Here is a 22421-nt window from a genome sequence, read left to right as displayed (position 1 = left end):
CATCAACTTGCCACAACCTTACAAAACCATAACGAGGTATGGGAGCGCTACGGCCAGCAGTATCACAACTGAAACGGCTGCTACTCCTGGGGAAACTATTACGGTCTTTGTCGACCTCCCGCAACCTTATACGACGACAACCAGATATGGCAGTGTAACGATCAGCACTGTTACTACACAGTCTCCGTCTATTGAAGGCCAAGTGGCAACAGTGGTAATTGACCTTCCTCAGCCTTATGTGACCACTACTCGATATGGAAGCGTTTCAGCCAGTACCATTACCACGGAGTTGCCTACAAGCGCAGGCGCGACAGCAGTCGTCATTATAGACCTCCCACAGCCATATACAACTACCACTCGGTATGGTAGTGTGACAGTTAGCTCTATGACCACTCTTGTCCCTGCAAGTGTTGGAGAAACTGCAACGGTTTTGCTAGACCTTCCGCAACCCTACACAACCGTGACTAGGTATGGAAGTGTCACAGCCAGTAGCATCACGACACAGATGCCAACCATTGAAGGAGAGACAGCTTCTGTCTTTATTGACCTCCCGCAACCATATACCACGATCTTTAGGTATGGAGGCGTGACAGCCAGCGAAATTACCACCAAAACAGGCACTATGCCTGGCGATACTGACACTATCATCGTGAACTTGCCCTTCTCTACAACGACTGTGACCGAGCTTTATACAGGTACATCATTGATAACGGGACCTATACCTATCTCAACCATTCCAGCTTCCGGGTCAGTTCCTGCCACACTCGTCTTAGCCATTCCGCCCGTGTTTTCAACACGTTTCTATACTGGAACAAGTATCCTCACTGGGCCAATCACCGTAACCACTCTGTCCCCTTCTGGGAACGATCCTGCTACCGTGATCATCGAGACCCCTCCCATTACAAGCACAAGATTCTACACAGGCACATATATTCTGTCTGTTCCCATTACAGTAACTACTATTACACCTACGGGGACAGAGGCGGGCGTCGTTATTATTGAGACTCCTCCAATCACCATCACGAGATTCTATACAGGCACAGAGATTCTGTCTGCTCCTATCACGGTCACTACGGTGACTCCCACAGGGACGGAGGCAGGCACCGTCGTCATTGAGAAACCGCCTGTAAGAGTCACACGATTTTATACTGGTACATCAGCGATAACAGGCCCAACAACTATAACAACCATCACTCCAACCGGTACCGAGGACGGAACAGTTATTATTGAGACTCCGCCTATCACAGTGACCCAATTTTACACAGGAACAGAAGTCCTAAGTGGTCCTATTACACTTACAACTGTTACGCCTACCGGAGCGGAACCAGGTACTGTTATAGTGGCCACACCGCCAGTAACTATCACAAGATTCCATACTGGGACGGATGTTCTGACCGGCCCGACCACGATTACAACAGTAACACCAACGGGCACAGAAGCAGGCACCGTAATCATTGAAACCCCTGCTGTCACTATTACTCAACGTTATTCTGGGACTTCTGTCTTATCTGGCCCTATAACTCTTACAACTATCACGCCCACTGGTACGGAAGATGCGACAGTTATCATCGCCACTCCGCCGCCAGTGGCTGTTATGAGCACCCGTCGGTATAGCGGCACATCTAGTTTGACTGGCGCCATTACAGTGACAACCATTTCTCCAACGGGCACTGAGGCAGCAACCGTCATCGTGGAAACACCCGCACCTCAGCCAGTCACCAGTTATCGCCAATACTCAGGAACATCCAGCATCAATGCAGCCAGAACCGTAACCACCATTCAGCCCACGGGTACCGACGATGGAGGAATTGTGGTCGTGGAGACGCCAGCACCACCTCCAGCTTTCAGTTGTGATGAAGGAGGATACTTGATACAAGTCCGAACTCTCTATAGGCTGAATCTTGTCACCGGCGTCAATTCACTCGTGGCAAATAATGTTGGGCCGGGTGCACCGTCAGGGACAACCAACGGCGGGACCATTAACCCTATTGGATACAACATTAAGGATAATCTCATTTACGGCATAGTCCAGGTTGCAACCGGCAAAAGTCAAGTTATTCGAATAGGCTCAACTGGGTCATATACACTGATGAATACCTTCATTGATGGAAGTTAGTAGTAACCCCTTACATAGCGAAACTTGATACGGTTGAAGGAACAACAGCTAACAGTTTTCAGCTTGGAACACTGGCGATGTGGATGCCGACGGCATTTTCTGGATCTCAACATATGGAAAGGCTTGGGCAAAGATCGATGTCAATCCAACATCCGCCACGTACGGCAAAGTTCTCCAGCAGGGCACAGCTACCTCCGCAAATAACTGCGCAGACTGGGTATCTGTACCTGGAGGAGGTCGTTATCTATATGCTCTTCAGGGAAACACATCGAAGACGGTTCTGGCAAGATGGAGCCTCGACACCTTTACCTGGGAGATCATCAAAGACTTTGGCCACATCGCGGGCGACAACCTCTGGTGAGATATCTAAATTGCGCTTCCTGACGTCAAGCTAATTCGAGGATCAGGGGAGCGGCTTATTCAGTCGGTAATAAGCTTATGTACGCTTCGGAAAATACGTCTGGAGTCATATACCGATTCAATGTTGAGGTAAGCCACAATACAATCGGTATTTCGTGAGTTACTGACAAATATGTATAGACTGGAGAGAAGTCTCTTGTGATTAACGGCCCGAAGACGTCCCAAAATGATGGAGCGCGTTGTGTCAACGCTTCGCCTCTTACATAGTTGAGGACATGCATTGAGAAGAGAAGATTGGGCTGCATCTTATCACAAACACAAGGAAGGTCCGAGGTGGGCTATTCTAATCATCTGCACTATTATTTATACTCATATTTCGTACTTTGTCTCTATTACTTTACTTAGTACAACCCTTTCTTGCTTAATTGTGTATTTATTATCTCACGACATCAAGTTATTCTTTATATACTCGGACTTTAAATGAGTCCAGCCATTTGTCCTCAATAATTACCAGCTGTGATGCTTGAACCTTCTTCAGATACTCATCTTCAGGTGTGTCCTTGTAATCCTCTCTGTCAATGTCTACGAAACCCTCCTTGGCGATAGAGCGGGGCGTAATCATCAACGAGCGACCTGTGGTGGCCGTTAGCATTCTTACTAACGCAATGAGATCTCTTATGCTCACCATTGATGCTCCTATCGGTAGCAATTCTCAACATGCAGCTGGAAACATCTTTCTGTTCACCAAACTCCACGCCGTGGTTGATCAGCCACTTCTCGTACTCCGCTGTTCGAATGGCACTCTTGATCCAGCAGGGTGCGACGTAGTTTATCCGGATAGACTGCTCGTGGCTCGATCTTCGGACTGTTCTCATGAAGCCTCGAAGAGCATATTTAGTTCCAGTGTACTCCCAGTTGCCCTGTCGCATGTCAGTCAGCGCCCTCAAAGTCTGGTAAGGCCTCGTCAGGAACTTACTGGAGAATCGATCCATGCTACCATGCTCCCAGTGATAATGAAACAGCGGTCTCGTTCTTCGCTCACTGGCTGCTTGCGGAAATAGTGGACGGCAAGCTTCCATGTGTAAAATGTTCCGTCAATGTTGACACGAACAATGTTCAAGTCCGGCTTTGTCGGTTCATCGTTAGGGTCTTTTAGCGCAGTTAGCTCAGGGCTCTTCCACTGAACCTCTAGAGGATTCAGTGAGTGCTCACCATCTAGATTCCACAAGCTGTCTCCAGAACTTCGAGAAATGCCAGCATTTGCGATGACAACATCAACCGAATTACTTGGGCTCTGGCTTTTCGCCTTTTCGAACATGGCCTTTTGTTGATCCCAGTCTCTGATGTCGCACTTGATGAAGGCACACTTTCGGCCGTCGGCGTTGAGCTCTGCTTCAACTGCTCGACCGCGCTCTTCGTTGACATCGGCGAATGTTACCCAGGCACCAGCGGCGACAAAGTCTCTCACGAAAGCTTCGCCCATGCCATTGGCACCGCCTGTGATAATCACCGACTTGCCTCGAATATTCTCGAGTTGAGGCGCGATTGTGTGATCAATTGGACCATTGTAAGAATAGCGGTTAACAGCCATGGTGTAAGTGACCTTGGTGGGCTTGGGATTGGTGGCGATGGTGTCTTGTGGAGCAATAAACAAGACGATAATTTAGAAGATCTTTACAGTTTTCGATAATCCAAGATAAACTTGAGCTAAATTTGACAAAACGCAATTCTTATTCCCTATCTCCCTCTAAGTATGTAGATACTGTCGCGCAGCTTGGCCCATTCGGGTACCTGTGCGATATCGCTGCAACCCCGCATTCAACATCAGATGGTCACCAACAGTCGGCAATACCGATTTGGGATAGCCATCCATCAACAACACTAACAACGTTGCCGAACATGCTTGGCAAAGAGGGAGATGGCTTCGGCAATGACCAAGCAACAGGCACGACATGCTAACGCGATGGCCTGATTGAGGCTTTGCCGGCCTGGTGCTGGTAGAGTTGATGGGGCAAAGACAACACCAGCTATTTTACCTATTGTTAAGCATCATGAGTACTTCAACAACACTTTGAACTGACTTACAAGATCAATCTCATCCTCACCATCGCTTCAACCTCACCAACACCTTGAGCGAACCTGAAGATCAACTCCATCAGCATCAGCCACAATGCCTGCCTTTGAGTCGCCAGAGACTAAGGCTCAGTCCGCCGAGGACTTGTCTTCAATGCCAGCAACTGAGCTCCCAGAACTTGTCACAAAGCTAGATGACATCAAGAATGGACTTGTTAACGGCCATACCAATGGTCATGCAGCAGATCCGTTTACACTGAGCCAAGAATATGCCTACACACCACGCAAGATCAAGGTCTTCACCATTGGCGCAGGCTTCTCTGGTCTGTTGATGGCGCACAAGTTCCAACATCGCTTCCCTGAGATGGAGGACATTGTTGATCATACTATCTTTGAGGCGCGCAGCGATATTGGTGGTACTTGGCTTGCGAATAATTACCCTGGTGTTCAGTGCGATGTACCAAGTCACATTTATGTACGTTTACCCTTCAATGATTGCGACTTGAGCTTACGATGTTAGGCATTCCCCTTTGACCCCAATCCCAACTGGGAGAGATTTTATGCTAGTGGCGGTGATATCTTGTCTTATATGAAGGCGACAGTCAAGAAGTGGAATCTTGACCGTGATCTACAGCTCAACACTCGAGTCATCGGCGCTGAGTGGCTTGATGATCTAGGTCAATGGAAGGTCACAGTTGAGCACGAGGGTGTTCAAAGGGAGGAGTTCTGTCATGTGTTGATCTCAGCGCAAGGAGTTCTTGTGTAAGTCTCAATTGCGCCGTCTCTGAAATGCAAGTACTAACTACTCAGTCACGAATCATGGCCCAAGATCCCTGGACTCAAGGACTTTGAGGGTCACACCACTCACTCAGCCAGCTGGGACCACAGCTTCGATTATAGCAACAAGCGCATCGCTGTCATCGGCAACGGCTCTTCAGGCATCCAAATAGTTCCTCAAATGGCAAAGCTGCCCGGAACAGAAGTCACAAACTTCGTCCGTGGTCCAGCATGGGTTTACTATCGAGCGCCGCCCTCAAAGCATTTGGGCCGAGAGGACGATGATCCTAACCCTCGATACTCAGAGCAAGACAAGGCGCGCTTCCAGGACCCAGAACTTCACTTGCAGCATCGCAAGGGGATTATTTCTCGTACGAATAAGTCTTTCTACATCTTCCGAAAGGGCGAGAATAATGAGAGGGGTATGAAGATGGCTGCGGAGCAAATGGCTGAGAAGCTTGGTCATGATCCGGTGCTGTGTTCGAAGCTGATTCCTAAGTGGGAGTTGGGTTGTCGTCGTATTACACCGGGTCCAGGATATCTTGAATCATTCTTGCGACCAAACTGTCATTTGACGGATAGTGCGATCACGCAGGTGACGAAGAAGGGCCTCAAGACTGCCGATGGCAAGGAGCATGAGGTCGACGTCAGTAAGTAACAACTCGCACCTCCAAGAACTACCAAGACTAACCATTCTCCAGTTGTGTATGCCACCGGCTTTGACGTATCTTTCCGTCCTCGCTATCCCATCGTCGGTCTCAATAGCATTGATCTCCGCGAGCAATGGAAAGAAGATCCCGAAGCATACATCTCCGTCGCCGTCCCCTCCATGCCAAACTACTTCATGATGATGGGCCCCAACTGTCTCGGCGGCCACGGCTCCCTCGTCGAGTCTCTTAACTGGACAGGCGACTACTTCGTCAAGTGGATCAAGAAGATGGCCACCGAAGACATCAAGTACGTCGTCCCCAAGAAGGAAAAGGTCGACGCCTTTATCAAGTACTGCGATCAAGTCCACAAGACTCTTGTCTGGAGTGGAGGCTGTACGAGTTGGTATAAGAGAGGCAAGGTTGATGGCCGTGTTACGGCGCTGTTTGGTGGAAGTGCTCATCTGTTCAATCGCATGCTTGGTGATATTCGTGCGGAGGACTTTGAGATTGAGTATAACACGGCGAATCCTTTTAGATTCATGGGGAATGGGTTCACGGAATTTGAGATGGATCCGGAGAGCGATTTGTCGTGGTATGTTGAGAAGGCGGAGACGCTTCGGTGTTGAGGCTTGATTGAGGAGCAGGATACCATTTATAGTATTTCAGATTAAGATAGCATTAGATCTTCAAATTTGAGTTTGTGTTTAGATTCCGGTATCAAGATTGCGATTTAGTTTGTGTATAGGCATTGAGATTGTCGTTGATCAAAGAATTGTGATGACAGACACGGCAAAGCATGAGGACAAGGTGCAGGCCAATTGGCCATGCGATTGTATTTGCTTGTACCAAATATCTTTCCATTACTATATAATGTCAAGATTAATATTTGAAAAGTCAAAATTGTAATCAACAAACGGCTCCAGCAAATCATGGTAACGATTCAGCAGATCTTCATGGAACACGGCATTCTCTGGTGACGGTAGTGCTGTAGCTGTCGTCCCAAACTCATCATCAGCGAGCAAACAGTCAGCGATTCGGCTTGTTGATCTCGTCACAAATGGAAACAGAAGCTTCCAGTCAAAGTCGCTCGACGGCGCGCTGGGGTCGCTGCTGGAACCGTTGGGCGCTCTGCCTCTACCAGCATGCATCATGGACCGAGGCAGGGCGCGCAGTCGTTCAAAGCCTTGTCTGATGACATTTGCGGAAGCCCACATTTGCTGTAGTTGTCCGACTGCTTGGTCCAGAATGTCCAAGCCCTCTTCCGCTTCTTGGGAGAACTGCTTAATCCGACTTGCTTGTAACAACGCAATAAAGGCCGTGCCGCAATACCAGCAGGTAATAGCCATAAGAAATCTAGCATTACCGCGCGACAAGATGTCTCTGAGAATTCTTGCGATGCATGAAGCAGCCAATATCGCGGGGGGTAGAGCTTGGGGCAGGTCTGGTGTTGTTCTTTGGAGATGCATCACAATGATCGTTGTCAAATATGGGAGGTGCAATTGATGAACATCTCTGTCGAATCCTTCTGTGCGACTAGAGCCTATTGGTAGTTGAAGATCTGGAGGTAACGATTGAACCCACGCGACGAGCTCTTGTCTAAGCTCTGTCGGGAATGTCGCCGTTTCTGAAGACGAGTTCACCGACTTCGATAGTGCCTTGGACACTTTCCCCATTATACCGGAAAGGCGAACCCAGTACATGAATATTCGACCTTTCTTCTGTGATGCCGGATCGCTTGGGAAATCGGATGGTTGAACTTCTTGTATTGTCATATCTTCGGGGCAAATGATGCAGGGTTTGCTTTGGCAAAGAGACGTCAAGCGCTCTCGTGCCTAGAAGTATCTTAGTACGCATCAGACTGCGGGCGCGTAAGAACTTACAAACACTGTCCACCATAATCGCCGCCGTAAGCTCAAGTGAAGTGCACTGGAGGCCATGCTGCCTTGTTTCGGCTCACGGTGGATGTTCATCTGCTGCGCATGCCGTATTATAACAGATGTCCACCACCAGCTAGCATGCCGATGTGCCGTCGAGGGTGAACGAGGTGCCCACCAGTAGAACAGAGAGACAGCCTTGAGAGACGTGAGGATATCCGGCTCCTCATCCATATAAAACATCATCCGCGCTTTCTCGTAATAGGCAGCTGGTCCTTGATGTGGTATTAAAGGCGGCTGTATGTGACTCGCCGCGAGCGCAAGTGCATTCGCAAGCATGGGCGATCGCGCCAACTCAGAGTCAAGCGTCTCATGGTCGAGGACAGGACACCATGGATAACAGTACTCAAAGTATGTCTCCGAAAAGCTCTGTTGCAGTTCTTGTTGCCGAGGGTCCGATGCCGGATTGCGAAGCTCAAGGTTCGCGACAAGCTCTTGCTGCTCGGCTTCAAGCTGGTTCTCAGGCCCGTAGATCTGAAGAAACCCAGTGTCAACATCTCCCGCATGACTGCGACCAGCGCCTTCTGTGGGCGACGTGCTTGACTTGGTCGGATGATTGGCCGCGGCATCAGGAGCGCGCTCGGCCGTTGGTATGTTGAACGCGACGTGAATTGGTGTCGCATGCACAGGCGCTGGCGTATCACCCATCCCTGGATCAATTACATTATCATCAAAGTCGATATCTGTTGCATCAGGCGGCTCTGGGTTGTTCTCGCCCACATCTTCACCTTGAACAACATTGTTACTACAGTCCCAGTGATGCCCAGGAGTTACCTACCTGCAGCGACGATAGTATCGCATTCAGTTCCACAGTCAGCTTGCGTAGACGCTCTCCGACGCTGCTTTCCCCTCCGTGACGGCCGAAGATGACAATCTTGATCTTGGTTATCACAATTAGAGCATTTCGCTTGCCCTTGCGCTGTTCGGCTCTTGCACACAATCAGCGTGTTGCCCAGCACATCCACGCCCGAAGCGAGCGGGGAGACTGACCTGCAAATCGCACTTGATCTTCTTAGAATGACAAAAGAAACAAACTGCTTCAGCGCGCTTTCGTTTCGGCTGTCGAGCGCTGAAGTGGAGCCAATTGCCGACGAGTTCTGTCATTGCCGGATGAGAGAGTGTTATGGTGTTTCGTAAGGTGAAAGGTTGGATGCCGATGCAGGTCCAAGGAAAGACTGGCTCAGGCCCCAGACTAACCCCAGATTTAGAAGCCGAGGTCCTGGTTCAGGTTGCAATGGGCGGGGGAGGTGCGTTAGTTTTAGTGGGTCTTGGCGCGATAAGACGCTGTAGTAACTTTGCTCCGCTGAGATTCAGTTCAGCGTATTTTTCCCCCGCCAGAGGTTCTGTCGCATATCTCCGGAAGAAAGAACACGGGCATTTCCTTGGGTTCATTATAATGAGTTTATGCTGCTAAGGTCTAAGCTATATCAGAAATTCTAGATATTATGATAAAATTTACAAGAGCTTTATCCTAATTTACCTCATTTCCTAGATTTCTAGCTTCAGGGTAGGCATTTTGTGACGACATTCAAAGTGTGTCATTTCCAAAGATATCATTTTGTTACCAAGTGATAACAGCAGCAGTATGCTGTATACTACGTTATTAAAGGATTGGAATACTGTGAAAGGCATATTTCATTCGAACACTGCGTTAAAACTCATAAACCACTACACCAAGACCAGAACCATTCCGAGCCAACCTGACAGCCACTTGTCATCCACGACGTTTAGAGGATGTAGCGGAATTGCATGTTCTAATTTGTTAGTACCCGAGCTTTAAGTGATAACAGACGACTTACCTTCTTATCAGTGAGGTCATCTTCATAAGCATGATCGAACCCTTCAGTGGTACCAGACTTGTCGCGCTTGTTGTTAGACCACATGCACAAAACGCGGTAGACAAGAGCAAGTAGACCGGCTATGATGGCAGTAACGACAACCACAATGAAACCTGGCTCAAAGCGAGGTGCGTCTTCCTTCTTGAAGCAGAGAGGACCGACAAAGTTGCCAAGACAGTAGCCGATATAGAGACCAGAGGAGGCGACGGATCGCTTGGTGTATCCCGCGGTGTTGGCAATTTGAAGACCCATGAGAACAGCGTAGCCACCGCCCACGGAGGGGAGGATGTATACAGCAAAGAGGAGAGCTCCGGTAGCTGAGATAGGAAGAAGCCACAGTAACAAAGCAGCGAGGACAGTGCCCATCTGAGCGATAAAGACCAAATAAGACCTGTTGTTCTTGTATCGGTAGGCCAGGTAAGGGAACAGAAGCTGTAGTGTTCCAGCGTAAGCGCCGCAAGGCATCATAAGAAGCAAAGAGTTGAGGGTGCTGAAGCCGAAACCATTGATGATGATAGGAACAAAAGTCGAAATAGGTGCATTGGCGATCATAGACAAGAAAGCAATGGAAAATACAATCCAGAACTTGGGATCGAGCAAGAGTTCCCAGATCTGAGCGACTTTGAGATGGGTGTTGCGAACACCAGAGTTGTTAGTCTTAAGTCGCGCGACCAGAATGTATCTCTCTCTCTCACTGAAGCCCTTGGCGCGGACGGGATCAGGAGGGAGAACGAAGACGAGGATTACGCCCCAGACGATGGTGAGAGCACCGGAAAAGTAGTACATGTATCGCCAAGAAGATGTTCCGCCGTTGATGAGGCCGAATCCGTAGTTGATGATAGGGGAGATGATCGAGACGTAGCCGGTGCAAGAGTACCAGATTCCCATCCGCATTGCCTGCTCATTCTTCTTGTAGAAACTTCCCTGCAAAGACTCAGTAAGGACTCAATCAAGTTAGGTGGTAAAGGTAAGCATTCAACCACAGCCTCCGACCACAACTATGGACTCAACGGATATGAGACAGGCAGACTTACAACAATCATCATAAACATGGGACTGATACCACTCTCCAACAAGCCAAGGAAGAATCGCTGAGTATAGAGTGTCTTGTAATCCTTGCAAACCACAGTCAAGATGAGGCAGATACCCCAAATGGTGACAATGCCGGAAGCAACCCGTTCGATAGGATATCGCTGAGCGAGCATCATTGCTGGATAAGCTCCAATGATGAAACCGAGATAGAAAATGGCAGCCGACATAGCATATCGATCTCCGGTGAGAAGACCGAGATCTTGTCTGAGTCCGAACAAAGCCTGAGAGAACACATGTTAGCAACGACACGAAGCTTGGAGATACCAGACATACTGCTTGGGAAAGCATAGCCTTGTCGTAGTACTGCAGTCCGTCTGCATAACGTTAGCTTCTATCCCCTGTTCGACGATCATGCAGCTTACATGTTGCACAGAGGACAGGCATAAGCTTCCAATCAATCTTGCGACGCAACTTCTTCTCCTCCGCCTCAGTCCAGACCTCATCACCCCCGTAGGCCTCAAGGACTTTCATGGCCTCATCCTGATGGACGGTGTCAACTTCAACTCCTTGCTTGGGAGACATGTCTGCCTCCTCACGATGATTGATAGCTGCGCCCTTTTCAGAATCAGACATTGTTGATTGAATGGTGAATGATGATGATGGAGCATTTCGAGTGGATCAGAGCACGATACTTATCTTGAATGAATCTTGCTTTGATGCTGGATGGTACGGGGTAAAATTCTGGGGTAGAGTCCGGGGTGGAATTGTTGGTGTTAGACGAGCTTGGCAGCCTTTTCTCAATTAGGGTTACCGGGTCTTTGCCGATGGCCTGGACCCAGCGCTATTGTTGCGGGGTGACAACGTGAGCTTGTACAGTTCAAAATCCTCTAATTATTTGTGTCATCCGATCTTAACTCAGCTTGGACTTATCAGCCTAAGGATATTCAAGTCAAACTATTGGTAAAAGCATCAACTTTGTCTTGGTCTAGCACCTTCCTGAGTCACCACCAACCAAGACAACATGGCCCAGGAGAAAGCACCGCATCTTGAGATTCCTCCCGGAGAGGCAATCAAAGCCGTCAAACTCATTAATCCAGTCAATTTTGGTCCTGCGATTCTTGAGAGGTTCATGGCGCCTGCTGTTCCTGGCCTTGAGACATTCAAGAGTTCCCCTTCCTTGTCATTCCTCATTGAGCACCAATCTGGAAGGAAACTTGTCTTTGACCTGGGAATTCGAAAAGATTACGATAATTACTCACCGTCTATTGTCAAGTACTTGCCGACTACTAAGTACACTATCGAAGTAGCGGGGAATGTGGCAGACATCTTGCAGAATAATGGTGTCCCCTTGACTGAGATTGAAGCCGTGATATGGAGGTTAGTTCAACAAACCGAAAGAATCTGTTGATGGCCAAAGTTACTAAACTATCTAGTCATTGGCACTGGGATCACATCGGCGATCCTTCCAGCTTTCCCCATCTCACAGATCTTGTAGTAGGTCCGGGTTTCAAAGAAGCAATGCTACCAGGAGCCCCTGCGAACCCAGAATCACCCATCCAAGAAAGCGACTACGCGTATGTATAGTTCTAAAACATATGGATGGTAAAAGCTTACCATTGGTAGGAATCGTAATCTGCGTGAGATTAGTTTCGAAGGTCCAGACTCTGTCAAGATTGGTCAGTTCCCCGCGTTTGACTATTTTGGAGATGGTTCATTCTATCTCCTCGACAGTCCCGGGCATGCCGTCGGTCATCTTTGTGGCCTAGCAAGGACAACAACATCCCCAGACACTTTCATTCTGATGGGAGGAGATATCTGTCACTACGCAGGCATCTTCCGTCCTTCCAAGTTTCTCCCAGTCCCCGACACTATTAGTCCTCATCCGTGTCATCCACATGAGGAGGGTGTTCTCTGCCCTGGAGAAGCTTTTGCACGATTACAAAAGTCACGAGGAAGGGCATCAACTGATACTCTCTATGATTTGACGTTTGGCTTGGATCTCCAACTTGCCGCCAAGACTACAAAGCAGCTGCAGGAACTAGACTGTAACGAGAATATCTTTGTTGTTGTTGCTCATGACTCCACGGTACGCGATGGCGTTCCTCACTTCCCGAAGAGTCTTAATGATTGGAAAGACAGGGGGTTTGGGAAAGGGTTGAAGTGGGCTTTCTTACGCGATCTGGAGAAATTCTGGGAATCTGAGGGGTTGTTGGAAAGGCGAAAGGACTTGGATGAAAGGCTAGACCATAACGGCTCAACTTAGTGAATAGTTGAATTAAATTGTATTTTGAACTATGTTGATTCGAGAAGTTACCGTACAGTAGCCATTCACCTAAACTCGGGCAACTTGTAAGTGGATTACCGACTTGAAATCTGCTAATTCTGACATGTGTCACAACGACCTTTGGTCTATGGCTCTACTGGCTTGGCAAGCCACGAATTCAACAACTTCGGTTTCTTATCAACCCCGTGTCCGAGTATCGGACGCCCTTTGGTTAGCGTTTATGAGATGTCAAATGGCTCGGCAATGGCTGGTTATCCTCATTAGGATAAGCGTGTATAGCTTCAAGTTTAACTCTCGGTTACACGATACCCCAGCCTTCAACCCCCGGATGTGCGGGGTCGACAAGGACTCCCTGGAATGCGTATGGAGGAGAGTAAACCCGCGGGCATAAATCGACGCGCCGGACGTAACCTTATGATACCAAATGTGCTGCAACCCTCATTGATCTTTAAAACTTTGTCATACCTTCAGTACAGCGCCACTTCTCTATCTGGCAACAACCATATTATCATCGTTACACAATCTCACAATGCCTTCAGCACAACCAATTCGCGGTGATGCGTTCGGATCATCAGACAGCAACTTAGACTATGATGTCTTGATAATTGGTGCCGGACTCAGTGGCATTCTTAGCTTGTACCGCATGCGGGAACTTGGCTTGAAGACACGAGTTATCGAAGCAGGTTCCGGTGAAGGAGGCACATGGTTTTGGAACAGATATCCCGGTGCTCGATTTGACTCGGAGAGCTATTCATACATCTTCTCATTCTCACAAGAAGTCCTCGATGAGTGGAACTGGACAGAGCACTTTGCCCCTCAACCAGAAACCCTTCGGTATATCCAATATCTCACAGACAAGTTCGACTTGAAGCGGGACATGCAGTTCAACACACGCGTCAAGTCAGCAAAGTTTCAAGAAGATACATCGTCATGGCTTCTTGAGGATGAAGATGGCTCACAGTACACATGTCGTTATCTCATCACTGCGATGGGCATTCTCAACCAACCGACTTTACCCAACATCCCAGGCGTGCAAAACTTCAAGGGGCAAGCCTGGCATACAGCTAGATGGCCAAGCGATGCTTCTGCTCTGAATGGCAAGCGAGTGGGCATCATCGGAACCGGTGCAACAGCTATTCAGACCATCCAAGCTATCTCGGATAAGGTCGGCCACTTGACGGTATTCCAAAGGACGCCAAACTGGACAGCTCCACTACGAAACAAGAAGATCACCCCAGAGGAGATGGACGAGATTCGTACAAGATACCCCGAAATCTTCCGAAAATGCGCCGAGTCATATGCATGCTTCATTCACGTTGGAGACAGCAGGAGCGTCTTTTCGATGACAGAAGAGGAGCGTCAAGAGCAATGGGAGAAGCTATATTCTGAACCCGGATTCGCCAAAGTCCTCAGTGTCTCGGCAGATGTTTTTACAGACCACAAGGCGAACGAGCTTTACAGCAAGTTCCATGCTGATAAGATTCGCACAAGAATCAATGATCCAGGAGTTGCTGAGAAGTTGATCCCCAAGAACCACGGCTTCGGCACAAGGAGAGTTCCGCTGGAGAGTGGTTACTTTGAGGTTTTCAATCAGTCGAATGTGAAGCTGGTTGATATTAGAGAAGATCCAATTTCTCAGATCACAGAGACTGGTGTTCAGACGGGAGATACGTTTTATGAGCTTGATGTTCTGATTTACGCCACTGGGTTCGACGCTGTTACTGGTTCCTTCAACGCGGTTAATATTCAAGGCCGGAACGGAACGAATTTGAGGGATGTCTGGGCTGAGGGCATCAGGACATTCTTAGGACTTACTGTCCAGGACTTTCCTAACATGTTTATGATTATGGGTCCCCATCAGATGTTTGGAAACATTCCAAGGTATGAAACCAAGCATTTACCACTATTATTGTTACTAACAAGGTGTCTCACAGGTCTATCGAATATGCCGCGAACTGGGTGGCTGAGTTCATAAGATATGCTCGCGATAACAAGATCATCAGTGCCGAAGCAACTGACAAGGGAGTGGAGGAATGGACTCAGCATGTGCATGATTGTGGTAAAGGACTACTGGCCAACGAAGTTGACTCATGGATGACCGGTGTCAACAAGAACTTGGCTCATAAGCAAAAGAGGTCCATGACGAGATACAATGGTCCTGCACCAGGGTATCGAAAGAGATGTGATGAGGTGAAGGGGAGGGATTACTCGGACTTTGTCTTAAGATATGCTTGAGGAATAGAGTCGATCTGAATATAACCCTTATTTGATATGGTCCTGCGATGCTGGGATATTGAGGAGTGCTACTGGTGTCTTATTGGTCAGGCAACTTACCGCAAGCTCTATTATGAGCAGGGGTCGTGTACTTAGATGAGTTTAGGATAGTTTTATGACAATCAAGTATAACTTATGACAACTTAGGATAGTTTAGATGCTTCAAATTAGAATAATTCAGGATAACTCCTTATGGATTCAACGGAACATTCGACTCTATTCTATAGTAGAGTCCCAAGTCTTCTAAGGCCACGAGGATACGGTCAATGAACTTCTTTGTCTAAGCAGTCTTGACTTCAAACTTTCTAGGCCGAGGGTTCGAGATTGCCCAAATAATTCCCTCCTCCATCACTCTATCCCATCGCTTGGACTCAGTCAACTGATCCCCATACCTACGGAAGCCATGAGGCAACCCTTTGAAGACATGAATATCAGTGGGGACGCTGTTTTCATTTCATGTCAGTTGTTTAAATGATATCAAAACCAGTGACTGCTGACTTACCCTGCCTCGGCAAGCTTTTTGCCATACAAAAGGCCTTCATCCCGCAGGGGATCGGCACCGGCAATTCCAAAGACAGTGGGAGGGAGGCCTTTCACCTGAGAAGCCGATGCGTTTCCAGTGTTTGCTCGGAAATCATCAGCATCTGGAAAAGGAACCGGAAACTTCAACAGTCCAGTAAAGAAGTCGATGACTTTCTTGGGAAGAATCGGTGCATCTTCATTCTGGACATATGAAGACGCCAAGGGACTCGTGAGTTGGTCAAGCTGTGACTGATAATGATCAAGGTGGACCAGAGCTGGGATCATCAGGATCTGTCCAGCAATCTTGGGATACTGTCGGATATCTGGTGCAGAGATGTTCTGTCTCAAAGTCAGAGCGGCTGCTAACTGAGCACCAGCGCTGACCCCTCCAATCACGACTTGATCAGGCTTGCCTTGAAGCTCATCGATGTGATCATGTATCCAGTAGAAAGCGTCTTCGACATCATTCCAAGCTGTAGGATATATATGATCCGGCGTGTGGCGGTAGTTGAGATTGACAACGGTTACTTTCGCACCAATTGCAATTCGCGAGGAGATGGCATCTTCGGATGAGAGTGTCCCGAATAAATATCCTCCACCGTGAAGATGGATGTAAATAGGTAGACGAGCATCGTCAGCGGCATCAACAGGCCTATAGCTTCGTGCTTCTACAAAAGAATCGTCTCTCGTAGGAATCTTGTAATCTTTCATACGGACCAGGTGACCTAACTCCTTCATACCATTCGCAGATATCTCCTCGCGACCTTTATTGACTACGGCCTGTCTTTCATAGATGTCTGCGAATGTGGGAGGAGGCGGGAGACTTGCTTCCACGGCAAGCCATTCAGCAGATTTGGGGCCATATTCCGAGAAGTCGCACATGATGAAGATTTGATGGTGTTGCAAGAGATAAGTTACGTTCCTGTCCAGTCTCAATAACTCACTGGCTTGATCGAAATGCATAAATGAGGGGTATCACTGCTTCAGGGTACGCAATTGGCGGCCACCATGCGTCCTTGCCGCCGTACCTCGGTCCTACCCCACAAAATGAAGTTGAATTAAGGTCTGGCAATGCCCGATTGGGAAAGCCGCCCAGCATTCCGAAAGGAAGGAGCACTCCATGTCAACCTCATGATTAAATTTGCCTCACTAGGATGATTCATTGTTTAAATCACTTCGTAGTTGTGTATTGATTGCTCAGAAATAAACATCACCATGGCCGAGATACCCACCCAACCTCCTTCCCGTTCACTAAAAGACAAAGTCGCCATTGTCACAGGCGCCGGCTGCTTTGGAGATGGAATTGGCAATGGCAGAGCGATATCGATCATGTTGGCCAATGAAGGTTGTAATGTGATATGCCTTGACATGAATCTTGGATGGGCAACAAAGACGGCTGATATGGCCAACCAAAGCTCAGCCTCCAAGAAGGTAATACCGGCACAAGGAAATGTCACAGACGCAATCGATTGTGAAAAAGCCGTTGCTCTTGCATTGAAGGAGTTTGGGCGCCTGGATATTCTGGTCAACAATGTCGGCATAGCAGGCGCGTCGGGGACTGCTATTGACGTGGATATGGCCAAGTGGACAATGGGTCTTGAGGTCAATGTGTCAAGCATGGTTTTGATGGCAAAGTATGCCATACCCGCAATGACCAAGAATGATGGAGAGATCAAGGGTTCTATTGTCAACATGGGGAGTGTAGCTGGCTTGAAGGGCGGTACACCTCATTTGCTCTATCCAACCGCAAAAGGAGCAGTGGTCAATATGACCAGAGCCATGGCCGCTCATCATGCCAAAGATGGTATCAGAGTAAACTGCGTTTGTCCTGGAGTAAGTTATGAGACCCGAAGAACATGACGACAGAGCTAATGATTCCCAGATGCTTTATACACCGATGATGTACGCCAAAGGTATGTCAGATGAGGCTAGAGAAGCAAGGAAGGCAAGGAGTCTACTCGGAACTGAGGGTACAGCTTGGGATGCTGCTTGTGCAGTTGTGTTTCTGGCGAGTAACCATGCAAGGTGGATCACGGGTGCTATTTTGCCGGTTGATGCTGGAACGACCGCTGCTGTTGGAACTAGCCTGCCTGCTGGTGCGAGCGTTAATGGTTGAAGTAGACAGAAAAACAATTCGATGTGATCGGTCTGGTCAGTAAACTAACTCTATAGCATCGATGAGATATAATCTTCGATGAAAGCCTAACTTCCCCAACACACTGCCTTACCTGATCCAAGATGACTTGACTCTAAGCGTTGCTTGATTTTTGACTATCTGTTGTGTAGCGACTACCCAGCTCACAGATACTAGGTTGGTATCAAGGAAGCTTTGGTGATCATTGCAAAATCAATTGAATTTATAAACAAGGCTAATCATGTAGTAAAGCTACTCTCGCCTTAATCTTTCCTTCACCCAACGCCCCAAGAACTTCCTCAAAATCTGGAAGCTTTCTGGTTTCAACTCGTGGACTGATATGCCCAGAAGCAATAAGCTCAAGAACCTTCTCCAGATCTCTGACTTGACCACCGTAAGAGAAGATGAAGGAAAGTCTCTTTCTAGTACCAATCTTCATATGAATGGTATTTTCTGTGTCAAGACTGCCGATGCAAAGAAGTTTGCCGCCACGACGCACTAAACACATGTTAATCTGGGCTGCGCGGAATTCAAATAAAGATATTCGCTTACCGATATGTTGAGCGTCTTCAAATGTCTGATGGGTTCCGACAAAATCCAGAACTGTGTCTATCTTTCCTTCCAGGCCATTCTCTTTTATAAAGTCTTGTGGAGGTTTTCCTACTGGAACAATATCGTTTTCGGGAATCCCTAGAGCTTTTGCTTCATCAAGTAGTTCTTGTCGAATGTCGGAAACTATCACCCTTGCTCCGATGTAACGAACAATCTGAAGAGCATTGAAACCCAGACCACCAAGACCGAACAGAAATACTGTCTCATGTTTCTTGACCTCTCCTCTCCTAGTGATGGCGTGAAAAGCCGTATTGACGGCGTCAGTTGCCACTGCTGCTTCCGCTGGCGTTACACCTTCGGGGACCTTGACCGCAGCTCGAATATCAACTGCGGTATATGGTGCATAGAAGCCATCTTGACCTATGCCTGAATGATGGCCCCTTTCACACAGTTGAGCCAGATCGCGAGAGCATTCAGGGCAATCGTCTTGTCCACAGCCGGGAACCGCGTGAAGAGCCACGATATCTCCCTGTAAACTATTAAGTACCAAGTCAACCTGGTAGCTGGAGAATATTCCTTACCACTTTCAGTTCATTATCTTGAACATTGCTGCCGATCTCAATAATCTGTCCGCAACCTTCGTGGCCCAGGATATACTTTTCCTGAAACCAAGATGCTTGCTTTTCTATTGTGAGAAGCGAATGATCGCTTCTGCAGACTAAGATATTGGTCAGATTTTAGTCAGTAACCAGGGATGAGCTTTCGTACCGCCAGATGCCAGCATCTTACAAAGAATGCCATTTGGTGATACTTTGGGAACGGGAACTTCTTCGAAAACCTCGAATATGTTAGTAAGTTGATTTAGAATATCGGAGATTTGTATTACCGGCTTAGGACTTCCTCGATGTTTCCTCCAGGCAAACATGGTTGCTGGTACTCTTTCGGAATTCGTAACAGTCATGGTGAAACTTGGTTGATAATTTCAATGTGGTAATCGAAGTTGACTTTTCTCACTGGACTATAGATAGCAGTAGTCCAGCCTAAATCACGTCCTATTTTTCGGCTTTCTGAGAGCTGTAGTCGGCTCGGTTTCCTTTCACAGACACGGACGGATTTCGGTAGGATTTTCTACCGAGGTTCTGCGAGGCAATGAGGACCTATGGTTGGCTGAGAAATCCACTTCCAATAACGTGGGGATGCGGGGGATTGGCCCCTATCTGAGATGGCAATGCTCTCGGTTTTCCTATAAGAGTTAGGTGGCTCCGCCAAGAACTCCATCACCATCATTTTCGTGACATTGGGACGCTGGGTCGCTGATGTCCTTCAATAAGCAATTCACTCTGAACGTCTCGATTCTGCTGTAACCTATCATAGTGCGCCGCGAGCTTCAAGGTGCGGAAAGAAAGGACCTCATACCAACATGGTGTTCACTTCTCCGAGCTGGGTGCCTCAGCTCCCAATTGGTGAGTCGTGTGCCAATAACGATGAAACTTCCCATTGCTGACACATTGAAGATCCTCCGGATTCGATACCAATTGCTGAGTTTATGAAGAACGAGGCGTATGGTCGCCAACCCATTGCTAAGAGCAGACATCCTTTTACTTGCGGTATCACTGGACGTTCATACTCAGCACCTGAACTGTTTGAGCGATCGGAGTCCTTTGCAAGAGCTTTGGCAAAGCGTCTTCAATGGCAGCCAAATGAGTCAACGCCATGGGATAAGGTTTTGGCTATCTTCTCTCTGAACACAGTACGTATATGACTGGTCCTTGTTAGAACAGCTGTCTGATACATAACTCTAGATTGACTTCGTGACCGCCATCTATGGTGTTCACCGACTCAATGGAATAGCTACGCCAGCCAACGCTGCTTATTCCTCTGATGAACTGACTCATCAACTTAAGGCATCAGGAGCCAAGGCTCTAGTCACTTGTACGCCTCTACTCGAGGTAGCACTTGAGGCAGCCAAGAACGTCGGTATACCAGATGAAAACGTATACCTCTTCGACATACCACGAGCTGAACCCCCTTCGAGCTTCAAACATGCTTCTGTTGAGGATCTTATCAACGAGGGTTCGAAACTTGCAGAACTTGAGAAGCTCCAGTGGGTTCAAGGTCAAGGTGCACGTCAGACAGCCTTTTTATGCTTCTCAAGTGGAACATCAGGCTTGCCGGTAAGATCTTTCTGTCCCTATCTGTGATACATGCTGATATCATCCAGAAAGCTGTCATGATATCTCACAGGAACGTCATCTCGAATGTGTTGCAGCATGTCACTTATGACTCTGTTGCCAGAAGGAAGAAGGGCGTCGAAACCCAAACAGTGACAGGATTCTTGCCCTTCTCTCATATTTACGGTCTTGTTATTGCTGCTCACACTTGCACTTGGCGAGGTGATCAGGTTATTGTTCTCCCGAAATTTGAGTTCAGTGATTTCCTCAAGTCTATCCAAGAGTTCAAGATTCGGCAGCTATTAGTGGTTAGTGTAACTACTCTTCTTGTGACTATCCTTACTAACAGCTTTTGTCAAGGTGCCACCAATCATCATTCAAGTCCTGCGTTTCAAGGATATTTGCGCCAAGTATGACCTGAGCAGTGTTCGATTTGTCTACTGCGGCGCTGCACCTCTGGGTGAAGAGACCATCCAGGATATGAAGAATCTCTACCCGGATTGGACAATCGCTCAAGCCTATGGTTAGTACCTCCATGATATTTCTACCAGGAACTCATGACTGACTATACGAAGGAATGACTGAAACTGCAACTGTCGTCACATCTTCAAGCGAAGATGATGTCTTTACAAAGGGCTCTGGATCCTTGTTGCCGGGTGCTAGGGCCAAGATCATTGACCTTGAGGGCAACGAAGTCACTGAGTATGACAAGCCAGGCGAGCTCCTCGTTCAGGCCCCATCAGTTGTGTTGGGCTATCTGAACAACGAGAAGGCTACGTCTGAAACCTTTGTACACCACCAAGATGGAAGATATATCCGCACTGGAGACGAAGCAATCGTGACTTTGGCTCCTTCGGGTCACGAGCATATTGTAATTGTTGATAGGATCAAGGAACTCATCAAGGTCAAGGTATGTGAACTACACCATGTCTGGCGAAGCCAATACTGACCATTAGCAGGGCCATCAGGTTGCACCGGCGGAACTCGAGGCTCATATTTTGACAAGCCCCCATGTCTTCGACTGTGCTGTGATCCAAGTACCCGATGAGAGGTCAGGAGAGGTACCGAAGGCTTTTGTAGTGAAGAGTTCCTTGGCTGAGTCTTTGGATGAAGGCCAGGTGGCGAGTGATATTATGAAACATGTTGCGGACAACAAGGCTTCTTATAAACAACTTAGAGGAGGTGTAGAGTTTCTAGAGGTTATACCCAAGAGCCCGAGTGGAAAGATCCTCCGTCGACTGCTCAGGGATAAGGAGCGGGAGAAGAGACGAACTGAGGGAGCAAAGCTATAGATTCTAGAATACCTGAACGCTTATTCGTCTATTCTAATATTTACATTATTTATCCGAGCAATTACCCGATGTATATCTCACAAAGAATTATGCATCCCGATATCCGTACTGTGAATATCTTCTGGTCGCAAGAATTTACTACCATCTGAACAATGAAATTCCATAACTGATTCATATTGTGACTTTATAAAGCTTATCAAAAATTGAAAGATTGGCAGGTTTGCATAGACAATTTCCGGCGAGAATGCTCGCTTGAATACCCAGCCATGCAGAACGAAGATTATCTTGATAGCTCATCGAATTACATTGATCGTTGTCATATTTCGCGTTTCCAATATCATCATACGAGCCATTAGCATTTGAGTGCAGGGAAGTCATGTGAGTTCATGTCTTGCAGAAGAGGGAAGTTGAG

General features: G+C 47.8%; 9 protein-coding genes across 9 annotated transcripts; 5 read left to right on the top strand and 4 right to left on the bottom strand.

The window, feature by feature from the left end:
* Positions 1-2843: 2843 nt before the first annotated feature.
* BKA55DRAFT_569387 (uncharacterized protein) lies at positions 2844-4198 on the bottom strand. The gene is made up of 4 exons (XM_046192922.1): positions 3689-4198; positions 3453-3625; positions 3162-3396; positions 2844-3109 (listed from the first exon to the last, which is right to left on the bottom strand). Exons 1-4 carry the CDS (start codon positions 4065-4067, stop codon positions 2931-2933), a joined length of 966 nt encoding a protein of 321 aa, XP_046048333.1. The 5' UTR covers positions 4068-4198; the 3' UTR covers positions 2844-2930.
* A 343-nt stretch (positions 4199-4541) lies between these two features.
* Positions 4542-6721, top strand: BKA55DRAFT_379517 (uncharacterized protein). Its single transcript, XM_046185950.1, has 4 exons — positions 4542-5024; positions 5070-5311; positions 5360-5976; positions 6028-6721. The coding sequence occupies exons 1-4, from the start codon at positions 4647-4649 to the stop codon at positions 6600-6602; spliced, it is 1812 nt and encodes a 603-aa protein (XP_046048332.1). The 5' UTR covers positions 4542-4646; the 3' UTR covers positions 6603-6721.
* A 118-nt stretch (positions 6722-6839) lies between these two features.
* Positions 6840-11413, bottom strand: BKA55DRAFT_512835 (major facilitator superfamily domain-containing protein; the record flags this gene model as incomplete). Its single annotated transcript, XM_046187841.1, has 7 exons — positions 6840-7808; positions 7857-8638; positions 8689-9007; positions 9710-10672; positions 10783-11061; positions 11114-11154; positions 11203-11413. The coding sequence occupies 7 exons, from the start codon at positions 11411-11413 to the stop codon at positions 6840-6842; spliced, it is 3564 nt and encodes a 1187-aa protein (XP_046048331.1).
* Positions 11414-11801: 388 nt separating this feature from the next.
* Positions 11802-12866, top strand: BKA55DRAFT_454614 (beta-lactamase-like protein; the record flags this gene model as incomplete). Its single annotated transcript, XM_046186070.1, has 3 exons — positions 11802-12157; positions 12214-12354; positions 12404-12866. Coding segments are annotated over 3 exons (960 nt in total), but the record flags the coding sequence as incomplete, so codon positions are not given.
* A 727-nt stretch (positions 12867-13593) lies between these two features.
* On the top strand, positions 13594-15299 carry BKA55DRAFT_594476 (uncharacterized protein; the record flags this gene model as incomplete). Its single annotated transcript, XM_046195668.1, has 2 exons — positions 13594-14945; positions 14999-15299. The coding sequence occupies 2 exons, from the start codon at positions 13594-13596 to the stop codon at positions 15297-15299; spliced, it is 1653 nt and encodes a 550-aa protein (XP_046048329.1).
* Positions 15300-15618: 319 nt separating this feature from the next.
* Positions 15619-16742, bottom strand: BKA55DRAFT_690651 (Alpha/Beta hydrolase protein; the record flags this gene model as incomplete). The annotated part of the gene is made up of 2 exons (XM_046199536.1): positions 15619-15781; positions 15841-16742. The coding sequence occupies 2 exons, from the start codon at positions 16740-16742 to the stop codon at positions 15619-15621; spliced, it is 1065 nt and encodes a 354-aa protein (XP_046048328.1).
* Positions 16743-16994: 252 nt separating this feature from the next.
* Positions 16995-18042, top strand: BKA55DRAFT_644786 (uncharacterized protein). Its single transcript, XM_046197189.1, has 2 exons — positions 16995-17693; positions 17743-18042. Exons 1-2 carry the CDS (start codon positions 17076-17078, stop codon positions 17974-17976), a joined length of 852 nt encoding a protein of 283 aa, XP_046048327.1. The 5' UTR covers positions 16995-17075; the 3' UTR covers positions 17977-18042.
* Positions 18043-18227: 185 nt separating this feature from the next.
* On the bottom strand, positions 18228-19708 carry BKA55DRAFT_569376 (chaperonin 10-like protein; the record flags this gene model as incomplete). Its single annotated transcript, XM_046192921.1, has 5 exons — positions 19433-19708; positions 19315-19384; positions 19128-19264; positions 18547-19075; positions 18228-18492 (listed from the first exon to the last, which is right to left on the bottom strand). The coding sequence occupies exons 1-5, from the start codon at positions 19505-19507 to the stop codon at positions 18230-18232; spliced, it is 1074 nt and encodes a 357-aa protein (XP_046048326.1). The 5' UTR covers positions 19508-19708.
* Positions 19709-19841: 133 nt separating this feature from the next.
* On the top strand, positions 19842-22068 carry BKA55DRAFT_569375 (uncharacterized protein). Its single transcript, XM_046192920.1, has 7 exons — positions 19842-20009; positions 20061-20296; positions 20349-20720; positions 20768-21025; positions 21078-21240; positions 21293-21627; positions 21677-22068. Exons 1-7 carry the CDS (start codon positions 19967-19969, stop codon positions 22007-22009), a joined length of 1740 nt encoding a protein of 579 aa, XP_046048325.1. The 5' UTR covers positions 19842-19966; the 3' UTR covers positions 22010-22068.
* The last annotated feature ends 353 nt before the right edge of the window (positions 22069-22421 follow it).

Source organism: Fusarium redolens (assembly GCF_020744475.1).
Source record: "Fusarium redolens strain MPI-CAGE-AT-0023 chromosome Unknown BKA55scaffold_9, whole genome shotgun sequence".
In the NCBI taxonomy this organism is placed as follows: Eukaryota; Fungi; Ascomycota; class Sordariomycetes; order Hypocreales; family Nectriaceae; genus Fusarium; species Fusarium redolens.
This window is presented reverse-complemented; position numbering and strand designations above follow the sequence as displayed.

What these genes read in the sequence shown, in the direction of transcription:
- BKA55DRAFT_569387 (XM_046192922.1), bottom strand. Translation starts at nt 4,067, where the DNA reads ATGGCTGTTAACCGCTATTCTTACAATGGTCCAATTGATCACACAATC. An exon ending in CAGCTTGTGGAATCTAGATG is followed by an intron (nt 3,626 to 3,688) that starts GTGAGCACTCAC and finishes CTGCGCTAAAAG; the next exon opens with ACCCTAACGATGAACCGACA. An exon ending in TACCGATAGGAGCATCAATG is followed by an intron (nt 3,110 to 3,161) that starts GTGAGCATAAGA and finishes CGGCCACCACAG; the next exon opens with GTCGCTCGTTGATGATTACG.
- BKA55DRAFT_379517 (XM_046185950.1), top strand. Translation starts at nt 4,647, where the DNA reads ATGCCTGCCTTTGAGTCGCCAGAGACTAAGGCTCAGTCCGCCGAGGAC. An exon ending in TCAGCGCAAGGAGTTCTTGT is followed by an intron (nt 5,312 to 5,359) that starts GTAAGTCTCAAT and finishes CTAACTACTCAG; the next exon opens with TCACGAATCATGGCCCAAGA. An exon ending in GGAGCATGAGGTCGACGTCA is followed by an intron (nt 5,977 to 6,027) that starts GTAAGTAACAAC and finishes ACCATTCTCCAG; the next exon opens with TTGTGTATGCCACCGGCTTT.
- BKA55DRAFT_644786 (XM_046197189.1), top strand. Translation starts at nt 17,076, where the DNA reads ATGGCCGAGATACCCACCCAACCTCCTTCCCGTTCACTAAAAGACAAA. An exon ending in TAAACTGCGTTTGTCCTGGA is followed by an intron (nt 17,694 to 17,742) that starts GTAAGTTATGAG and finishes AATGATTCCCAG; the next exon opens with ATGCTTTATACACCGATGAT.
- BKA55DRAFT_569375 (XM_046192920.1), top strand. Translation starts at nt 19,967, where the DNA reads ATGGTGTTCACTTCTCCGAGCTGGGTGCCTCAGCTCCCAATTG. An exon ending in GGTGCCTCAGCTCCCAATTG is followed by an intron (nt 20,010 to 20,060) that starts GTGAGTCGTGTG and finishes GACACATTGAAG; the next exon opens with ATCCTCCGGATTCGATACCA. An exon ending in GTGGAACATCAGGCTTGCCG is followed by an intron (nt 20,721 to 20,767) that starts GTAAGATCTTTC and finishes GATATCATCCAG; the next exon opens with AAAGCTGTCATGATATCTCA.